The sequence below is a fragment of the Theropithecus gelada genome, chromosome 6, assembly GCF_003255815.1.
Source record: "Theropithecus gelada isolate Dixy chromosome 6, Tgel_1.0, whole genome shotgun sequence".
In the NCBI taxonomy this organism is placed as follows: domain Eukaryota; kingdom Metazoa; phylum Chordata; class Mammalia; order Primates; family Cercopithecidae; genus Theropithecus; species Theropithecus gelada.
Window position 1 is genome coordinate 177241739 of NC_037673.1, and position 9984 is coordinate 177251722.

The window sequence follows — 9984 nt, forward strand, 5'->3', positions numbered from 1 at the left end:
TTTTTTTTTTTTTTTTTTTTTTTTTTTTTTTTTTGAGACGGAGTCTCACTGTGTCTCCCAGGCTGGAGTGCAGTGGCGCGATCTCGGCTCACTGCAAGCTCCGCCCCCCGGGTTCACGCCATTCTCCCGCCTCAGCTTCCCAAGTAGCTGGGACTACAGGCGCCCGCTACCGCGCCCGGCTAGGTTTTTGTATTTTTAGTAGAGACGGGGTTTCACCATGTTAGCCAGGATAGTCTCGATCTCCTGACCTTGTGATCCACCCGCCTCGGCCTCCCAAAGTGCTGGGATTACAGGCTTGAGCCACCGCGCCCGGCCAATATAAATCTTAATTTATATTATTTATATTTATTATGAAACTTAAGTTTATATACAAATTTTTAGATGGGTAAATGTTTGCATGCACGGACCCCTTTACAGAGGGCATGATTCACATGGATATCTTTGGGAAGGTGGTGGGAAGGGCAAAGCCAGGGGCCTGAGAGGGAAACCTGCCGGCCGCTGGCAGAACAGCCAGGAAGCCAGAGGGTCAAGGCAGAGGGTCACAGGTCAGAGAGACAGTCGGCCCTGAGCCCTTGCTCTTGACCCCAGGCGATTGCTTCACACACCATCTGTTGTGAGGACCAATCCATTGTGACCCAGTGTTCTTGTACCATACAATAAAAATGCACTGCTAGAAAAACAAAAGTAAAAGCCAAAGCCCATTAATGTCACTTATAAGCCAGACACAAAAGAACAACTGCTGTCTGATTCCGCTGATGTGGGATTACCTGGAGGAGTCAAGTCCACAGGGGTGGAGAGAGTATATGGAGGGCGCCAGGGGCTGGGGGGTGGAAGAGGAGCTACTGTTTAATAAGTACAGAGGTTCAGTTTTGAAAGATGAAGAAACTTCTGGAGATGGGCGGTGGTGATGGTTGCACGACATGGTGAGTACACTTACGCCCCTGAACTGTACACTTAAAAACGGTTAAGATGGGAAATGTTGTTCCGTATATTTTACTACAATAAAAAATATATATTTTTTAAAGATCTGAGATCAAAGCACCATTTTCTAATAATTAGACGACACAGAAAGTTACTCTGTTAAACTGCCACAGCGTTTGTGAAAGGCCAATGTGTTCTGCGCTGGCTGGTGCTGTGGGCGCTGCCCCCGGCCTGGTCCGGCCTCGGGGCGGGTCCTGCCTGGGGAGCCGGGAGGGAGGTGGGAGCTGCCAGGCCACGCGCGCGTGGTTTCGTTCTCACTGCTTCCAAAAGCGCGGTAGGAACCGAGGTAGAAGCCGAATGTTTGCAAACAAGCAGGAGACGAGCTGTGGACTAGACAGCGCGGGCGCGGAGCGGGAGCTCCCTGGACGTCCAGCGCCTGCCAAGCCCCGGGACCCTCCCGCGTGGGGCAAGAGTGGGAAGGAGCGGAGCCAGGGCAGCGCGTGGCCGCAGAAGCCGCGAGCGGGGCTGGGGCGCCGGTTCCCTCCCGCACACGCTGCAGCTCGCCCCGGCCCGTCCGCGGATCGCGCTCGGCTCCCACCTCCACGCGCGTTTCACCCGCGGCTGCCCCACGCGCGTTTCACCCGCGGCTGCCGGCCGAAGGTCCCTCGGGAGGTTTTCCGGCACGCAGCGGGCAGGCCGGGCTTGCGTCTGGGTGTTCAGTGGCGCCTGAATCGAGAATCGAGACGGTCCCGGGGGGTGTTTTCCAGGCGTGTTTTCTCCCGGAGCCTCTCCGTGGAAGGGCGCTTTGGTCGGGGCCCTGGCGGCGCTGCTGGCGGTGCTCGCGGGGCTGGCGCTGGGCTTCCTCCGGCTGCGGCGGCGATGCCAAGGTACCGGCGCGGGTCGCCCGCCCAGCGGGCTGTGCTGGGGGCAGTGGGGCGGGGAGGGGCGTCCGGTCCTGGACCCCGGGGCACGGGGGCGCCTCCTCCCAGGACGCGGCGCGGGAACGGGGCCTGGAAAGAGCGGGGGGCGCACACTCAGCCTCTCCCCTCCCGTTTTCCCTTCAGAAAAGCTGAAGAAGGAGGCGGAGAAGAGAGAAGGTGAGCGGGGACCGGGCGCTCTGCACCCACCTCCCGAAGTGCCCGCCCGCAGTGCAGTAAATCAAAGGCTCTGGACCCCGTGACGAGGGTTTGTTCCAGCGCAAGGTGTCAGGGCGGCCCCCGGGAGCGGCGATCCGCGCCCTCGGTGGGGAAAGGGAAGATTGTTCATACGGGCAAAAGCGGAGGTGCTGAACGGTTGCATCTTCCACGCGGAGGTTAGTGGACGGTGCCAGGGTTGATTGGCTGCTGTGGATTACACCCTCGGAGCTCGCTTAACATTGCACCGTACAGAGGGAGCAGCGACCAGGGTCTCTGCTGCCAGCGTCATTGCGTCCAGGTTTTCGCGAAGCTCAGGGAGTCGGGCTGATGGGTGACACCTCAGCACAAGGTCAGGAAGCCGCGGTCAGGCACCAGAGCAAACAAACAGCCGTGGTATGTGAGGCAGTGTCCAGGGCTTAACGCTTCCCCTGGACATAGTAAATTTGGAAGGCTCTGACATTTATTTTCACAGTAGCAGGAGGGAGGGCGCTGGGTCACCTTCCTATGGAGAAGGGGAGCCAAGGATGGGCACTTCCCCATCCCCTGCCTGGAGCCTCACTGTCCAGCCCAGCCTGGGCCCCCAGACCACCGGGGGTGGCAGTGCCACATCGGAGGTGTGGCCTCAGTGTTCATCCACCTGTTCTGTCTGCCTCATTCCCCAACCTGAGAGTCTTTCTTCTTTTTTTTTTTTTCTCTCTCTCTCTAGGGAAACTCACTGCAGAGCTGGGTAAGTTCTGGGTGCGGGGCCACAGTGCTGCCTGTCAGCCAGTGGGGTGGACCCCTGTGCCTGTGCAGTGGGAGGAGAGGCTCCCTTTGGATGGAGTCGGCTGGCAACTGTCTAATTCTAGACCATCCCTGTGAGCCTCCACCTCTTCTCTTGCTAAGGGGCTGAAAGGGTGGCTGCCTGCCACTGTCCAGCTGCCTGAGACCCTCCGGACAGACCCTGCCAGCTCCTCCCCTGCAAATTAGACAATTCAGTTAAAATTCCGTCATAAAACGTTTACTGTCTCTGGTTCATCTTCCTAAAATAGCCTTCTCTTTTTAATGCAAATGGCACTAGGAAGGGTGACACCTTTAATTTGCACCAAAATGGGAATAATTTCTCAGATTCACTTTTCTCCCCAGAGGGACTCAGAGACGTGAAACTGTGGAATGTGTCTCTGCAGAGAGGAAGAGAGAGTGAACCCAAGGGAGGGGAATGGAGGAAAAGGCCATCATGGTGTTGGGGTTGGGGTGCGATTCAGATGAAACTGTAAGGTTGGGGAAGCTTGTCTTGACGTCTACCTAGTCCTTCAAGGGGAATGAAAAAAAAAATAGCCCTAATAAGTCATTAACACTATAGTCTGAATTGTAAGTCATAATACTATAGTACGAATGCCTCTTCCAGGAGCATTTACCTTTGAAAGAGTTTCACACTAGGTGGACAGATCAAAGGAATGCATTTTTAGTAGCAAAATGTTGGCGTCCTTGGTATTTGGTCAGGGGAAATAATTGGGTGTGATGTCCTTCCAGTCCTTTAAATAATGTACCCAGTAAGTGACCCTGAGGCTCACATAGGCTGCACTCAGTGCCTGGACTTACGTAGGAGCTCTGCCCCCAGGAAGCTTGTGATTTCAGACAGAAGGAACAACCTGAACCCTGGGAAGAGGCATGTCAGTACTAAGATCTGGTTCCCCTTCTAGGCCCTGTGCAGATTTCTACCTTTGAGCTAAGATAGGATGAGGCATAAGAGTCCTGCAGGTGGGCCTCCTTTTTGAGGGCAATGAAGGGGCAAAGATGAAGCTGCGGGAAAAAAAAAAAAAAAAAATGAAGCTATGATTAGCAATGGCTTAAGACTGAGGAAGCTCTTCCCAGTGGCCTCTTGGGAAGATGGTTCCACCCATCTGCAGGCTGATGTTTTCTTTGTGTGTTCTGCCTGCAGAGAAGCTTCAGAAAGAGCTTGGTAAGTGACCCCTCTTAGAACTATTTCTCTTTATTCATCATTTTGCATCTGGTTCCCGATATATCTTCTCATCTCCCAACCAGGTATGATGCCCAGGCAGGACCCCTGCTGGCGGTGTGGGTGGCGGGAGAGAGGGGAGGGGAGGGGACGCGGTGGGTGCAAGATGTGATGTGTGAGCGGGGAAGCTTGGGGTCCTGATGTGCTAATTTCCTGCTTTTCCTTGGTTGCTTCAGACTGGAGACGGGCTGAAGGCCAGGCTGGTGAGTGGAATCCGTCTCTCTCTGACTCTTCCTCATTTATGTCTGAGCACCCCGGTTTAACCCACCCTGATGAACCTATTGGGCTTCATTCTGGTTGCATTCCGCAGCCTCACACAGCATGTGTTAATCTATGTCACTGGGTAGAGGTTATACTCCGTCCTGAGGACTAAGTGTACTGCAAACCACTAGTTCCAATCCTGGTTACATATCAGAGTTACCTTGACTCCTGGTGCCCATCCTCCAAGACAGACTCATGGTTCTGGCATGAGTGTGTTGCTGTACATGGAAATACTTCTCTGTATACCTCCCTCTATTCACCCATAATGCAGACAGTCTAATGTATATAGTTTCTATATATTCTTGCAAAATGTGAATATTGATTTATGCATATGCATCTTAGTTCATGGAAGTGACATTTATGGTTCTGTGCTGTTCCTTGCTTTTCTCATGCTCACCATGCTTTAATATCCATCGCTGCCACTCGTGTGTATTCAGTCTGTTTTTCCTCCTTACCGCAGAGTGCTTCATTTTAGCCAGCCACCCTCCTGGGGAAGGTATCCAGGCTGCCTCTAATTCCACAACAACACTGAATGCATAGTCTCAAACGCTTTGCCTTACGGTCCTGTGTGGAGATCTCTCTGGGATCTATAACTAGGAGGGGGATTGCTGGCCCATGGTGGGTGTGTCCCATGGGGTAAGGGGATACTGGGATCCCCTGAAGGCAGCGTCATCATCCTGCCACCAGCCATGCAGGGACATTCCATGTGCACACATCTCACGTGAGCCAGCTTTCTAAGTTTGCCAGTCAATGGGGATAAGTGATGGCTCATGGTTCTTTTTTTTTTTTTTTTTTTTTTTTTGAGACGGAGTCTCGCTCTGTTGCCCAGGCTGGGGTGCAGTGGCCGGATCTCAGCTCACTGCAAGCTCCGCCTCCCAGGTTTATGCCATTCTCCTGCCTCAGCCTCCCGAGTAGCTGGGACTACAGGGGCCCGCCACCTCGCCCAGCTAGTTTTATGTATTTTTTAGTAGAGACGGGGTTTCACCGTGTTAGCCAGGATGGTCTCGATCTCCTGACCTCATGATCCGCCCGTCTCGGCCTCCCAAAGTGCTGGGATTACAGGCTTGAGCCACCGCACCCAGCTGGCTCATGGTTCTTTAGGTTTGCACACCTGTGAATGCTGAGAAGATTGAGCATCTCTGTATATGCTAGTTGGTTCGGGAGCTTCCTCTACTGAAAACTGCCAGTTCGTATCATTGACCCATTTTTCTTTTGGGATTGCTGTCTTTTATTATTAACAGGAATATTATATGTCTCTGTGTGTGTGTGTGTGTGTGTGTGTGAGAGAGAGAGAGAGAGAGAGATTAATCCTTCGTGGGTAAACATTGTGAATTCCTTCTTCTGTTGTGCCATCTGCCATTAGCTGTGTCCAGAGTTCCCCTTACTGAAAAGGAATTATTAATTTTGATAAAACGTGATCCATCACCTTTTTACCTACCTTATGGTTTGTGTTTTTGAAGTTTCATGGAAGAAAACCTTCCTCACACTTAGGTCACAAAGATATTCTCTTACACTTTCTCCTATTTCTTTTTCTTTAACTACAAAAACCTTTCTACTATCTTTATATTTGCATCTTTAATCCATCTAAAATTTGCCATTTTATGAGGTGTTGGGTGAGAATCCTGTGATTTTTCTCCACATAGTGAGTTGGGCTTACCAACGCCATTTACTCCACCGTTCCAGGGTTGCCACTGATGTGGGGAACCACCTTTGATGCACATTGGATCCCTGTCTCTATATGAGTTTGTCCAGTGGCCACCTGTTACATCATTGTTTTTACTGCTATGGCTTTTGTAGTATCTGGAAGTACAAGTTTTCCTTCTCCATTTCCAATTCCTTTTTTAAAGTGAATGAACCTTTTTAAAATATAAACTTTAGGATAAATTCATAAATCTCCCCAAAAAATCCAAAAAGGAGTTTTACATGGGATTGCTTTGAACTTACAGATAAACTTAGGGAAAATCAACATCTTTGTAGAATTGAGATATCCCACACAAGAGCTATTGTGTTTAAAGCTTCACCAGTTATCCTGACACAAAACTGGGGCAACAAAGCCTTGCTGTAAATATCTGGAACTCTGAGAATGTCTTGTGTTGCTTTTGCTTTTGTGACTTGGTGATATCTTTGTTGCAAAACAAAACAAGATAAAACACAACAGAAATCCACTCAGATTGATTCACATTAAGAATGGAGGCATGTCACGAAAAGACAGGACATCTGGAGGGCATCTTCGGGATCTGTCAGGCTCAGCTGGACCTCCTGGGCACAGCCTGGCCAGTCAGAGTCTGAGGCTCCACGTCTGTGTCTCAGGGCATCCAGGCTGCCTATAGAGTCTCTTCACCTACATGCTCCATTCTCCTGCTTTTTTCAGCAGAATTTCAGCCTGCATGTAGCTCTGGTATCAATGACACAGGCCTCTACTGGATCTAAAATTTCTCAAGAAAATACATGGTGAACCCCTAGACCAGTCTGAATTCAAACCCACTGTCATGGTGGGAATGGGGTCATTCTCGCTGCATGCATCCCTCATGCATCTGGAGCCTTTGCCAAGGTTCCAGAGTTACTGACTGAGATTTCTGACCTTTTTTTCTCCTTCTCTGTTTGGTTTCAGAGTGGAGAGCAGCCCAAAAATATGCAGGTAACTGAAGCCAGGAAACTGATTTGTGTTTTGGATTGGCTGGATCTTGAACAGAAGGGAGGTGGGGAGATCTGAGATTAGAGGTCGGGGCTTTCTGGGAGCCAAGTATGGGGCCGGCACACACAGACACACACGCACACTTGCAAACACGCCACATGACACATATGCCTACATGTGTATGCACACACGGGTGGTTCCATGCACACGCACGTGCACACACACACACACGCACACACACGGGTGGTTCCATGCACACACACGCACACACACACGGGTGGTTCCATGCACACACACGCACACACACACAGGTGGTTCCATGCACACGCGCGCACACACACACACACGGGTGGTTCCATGCACACGCGTGCACACACACACACACACGGGTGGTTCCATGCACACGCACACGCGCACACACACACACACACGGGTGGTTCCATGCACACACACATGCGTGCGCACACACACACAGGTGGTTCCATGCACACACACACGCACACGCACACACACACGGGTGGTTCCATGCACACGCACGTGCACACACACACACACGTGAGCTCCCAAACACATCGCTCCTCGGGGTTACACTACGTTTGTTTCCATCTGGCTCGGGGCTATTTGCAGGCGAGAGTGCAGAGTTTATAAGGAACCTCCCGGATCCTCTGACAGAAGGGGTCCCCTAGGTTCCCATCTGTCAGATGGGATAGGGTGCTGAAATGTGGGGCACTGGATAGATGATCTCAAAGGTCCTTTTAAAATCCTTTTTAAAACTTTCTGAAGGACTGGATGTAAAAAAAAAAAATCCAAAAACTTCTGTAAAATGACGCTCAGTGCTCTCCTGATTATGTCAAGGTCACACGGGTGGTGCCACCAGCAGGAACTAGAACCCGCCCATAGGTCCTTCCCCTTGACCGGGACGTGGCTGCCTTCCCGCCAGCCTGCTTCCTTGCTCTCTCTGGTATGGAGTTCAAGCAAGGGCAGGATTCCTTGTCACTATCAAACACGCAGGAGTCACTTCAGTCCCGGGGAGGGGGTTTGCAGGGGCGAGGGTCGGAGTAAGGGGTTCATTTCCCTGATTGTTCCACCAAGAGAAACTAGAGGTTTGTCCGTCTCGGGGAAGAGACGGACCGGCCCAGACCGTCCTGGGCGCGCACTAACGCTGGGCTCTGCGCAGTGGACGTGACTCTGGATGCGGCCTCCGCGCACCCCAGCCTGGAAGTGTCCGAGGATGGCAAGAGCGTGTCTTCCCGCCGGGCGCCGCCAGGCCCCGCGCCCAGCGACCCGCAGCGGTTCTCGGAGCAGACGTGCGCGCTGAGCCTGGAGCGGTTCTCCGCGGGCCGCCACTACTGGGAGGTGCACGTGGGCCGCCGCAGCCGCTGGTTCCTGGGCGCCTGCCTGGCCGCGGTGCCGCGCGCGGGGCCCGTGCGCCTGAGCCCGGCGACCGGCTACTGGGTGCTGGGGCTGTGGAACGGCTGCGAGTACTTCGTCCTGGCCCCGCACCGCGTGGCGCTCCCCCTGCGCGTGCCTCCGCGGCGCCTGGGCGTCTTCCTGGACTGCGAGGCGGGACAGCTGTCCTTCTTCAACGTGTCCGACGGCTCCCACATCTTCACCTTCCACGACACCTTCTCGGGCGCGCTGTGTGCCTACTTCAGGCCCCGGGCCCACGACGGCGGCGAACGTCCGGATCCCCTGACCATCTGCCCGCTGCGGGTTCGAGGGACGCGCGTCCCCGAAGAGAACGACAGTGACACGTGGCTGCAGCCCTACGAGCCGACGGACCCCGCGCCGGACTGGTGGTGAGGCGCCCTCGTGGCCGCAGGACTGGCCCGGGAGGCTCCCCGGATCCCAGGCCCGCGCTTTGCTCTCCTGCTCCTGTGAAGTGAGCAGGTGCACCAGCCAAAATGTCAGCCAGGGGGACAAAGAGGGGGACCTTTGCCTACGTAGATGCGTATGTGTAATGCGATTTTCTTCAAGGAAAGGAGACACGTCCAAAACTCATATGCAGATTGTGGGGCTGAGCGAATGAGCACAAAGACATCCACGTCGCTGAGAGCCGGGGTTGCCTGCGGTGGGCGGTGGGAACGAAGCCAGCGTGGAAGAAAGAAGGGAGAAAGCTTTGGTGACTGCATTAGAGGGATCAGTTAATTTGTATCGTTTTATATTTTTTGTATACGTTTGCTAGCTCTAAAAAAGTCGAGACGCAATGACACTTCGTAAGCAACGAGTTCACCTAAGTAAGGCTCAGATCCTAGTTTTAAATAGCATTTCCCATTAAAATGAAGTTGAAGAAACAGCTGCTTCTGGGGCTGGGGCAAAAATTTCAAGGTGAGCCTGGAGCATTGTGTGTGGTAAAGTAAAATAAGCGCTCAAAACGTGACGGCAACATGGCAAAAGGGTAGAGGAGCCAGGCTGAAGGGACCTCACTGACCAATTGTGGGACAATTTGAACATCAGGATGAATAATGACAGGAGAGATGATAACACACTGAATAAAAACCTAATCCATGAGTTCATGCTGATACTCAAATTTCTTTTTAAAAAGAAGAAACAGGAAGGTTTCTTTTAGAGGCGAAGTCTAATTATTGGTGAGAGTCTTTTGGAGAACAGGGTATTTTCAGTCTCAAAGCAGTGACCTTATACACTACTTATAAATTTGAAAGGGGAAATTTACAAATGGAAATTTACTTTACAATGGAGACGTCTACCAGATCATCCAAGTGATTAAATTTAACACCATCAATGATGGCACCAAGGACATCATTAGTTTGACAATTGGGGAAAATGAAACATGAACAAGATATCACTGGAGAAGTGTTCTACACCCCCTACCCCAAGATAGTCTCTCTGTTGGCCAGGCCGGGGTGCAGCCTCAACCTCCTGGGCCCAAGTCATCCTCCCACCTCTGCATACAACACCATGCCCAGCTAATTTTGAATTTGTTATGGAGACAGGGTCTCACTTTGTTACCCAGGCTGGTCTCAAACTCCTCACTCAAGCAATCCTCCCACCTGGGCCTCCCCAAATGCTGG

The 9984-nt window shown here is 52.3% G+C and overlaps 1 protein-coding gene across 1 annotated transcript in view; it reads left to right on the forward strand.

Annotated features, from left to right (window-relative positions):
- BTNL9 (butyrophilin like 9) overlaps positions 1 to 9727 on the forward strand; it is a 21006-nt gene extending 11279 nt beyond the window's left edge. Inside the window, exons 5-11 of the mRNA XM_025388254.1 lie at positions 1689 to 1808; positions 1986 to 2018; positions 2764 to 2784; positions 3979 to 3999; positions 4233 to 4259; positions 6929 to 6955; positions 8130 to 9727. Of these exons, the coding sequence (XP_025244039.1) occupies positions 1689 to 1808; positions 1986 to 2018; positions 2764 to 2784; positions 3979 to 3999; positions 4233 to 4259; positions 6929 to 6955; positions 8130 to 8755 (875 nt within the window). The 3' untranslated portion in view covers positions 8756 to 9727. The remainder of the gene's footprint in view (positions 1 to 1688; positions 1809 to 1985; positions 2019 to 2763; positions 2785 to 3978; positions 4000 to 4232; positions 4260 to 6928; positions 6956 to 8129) is intronic.
- The last annotated feature ends 257 nt before the right edge of the window (positions 9728 to 9984 follow it).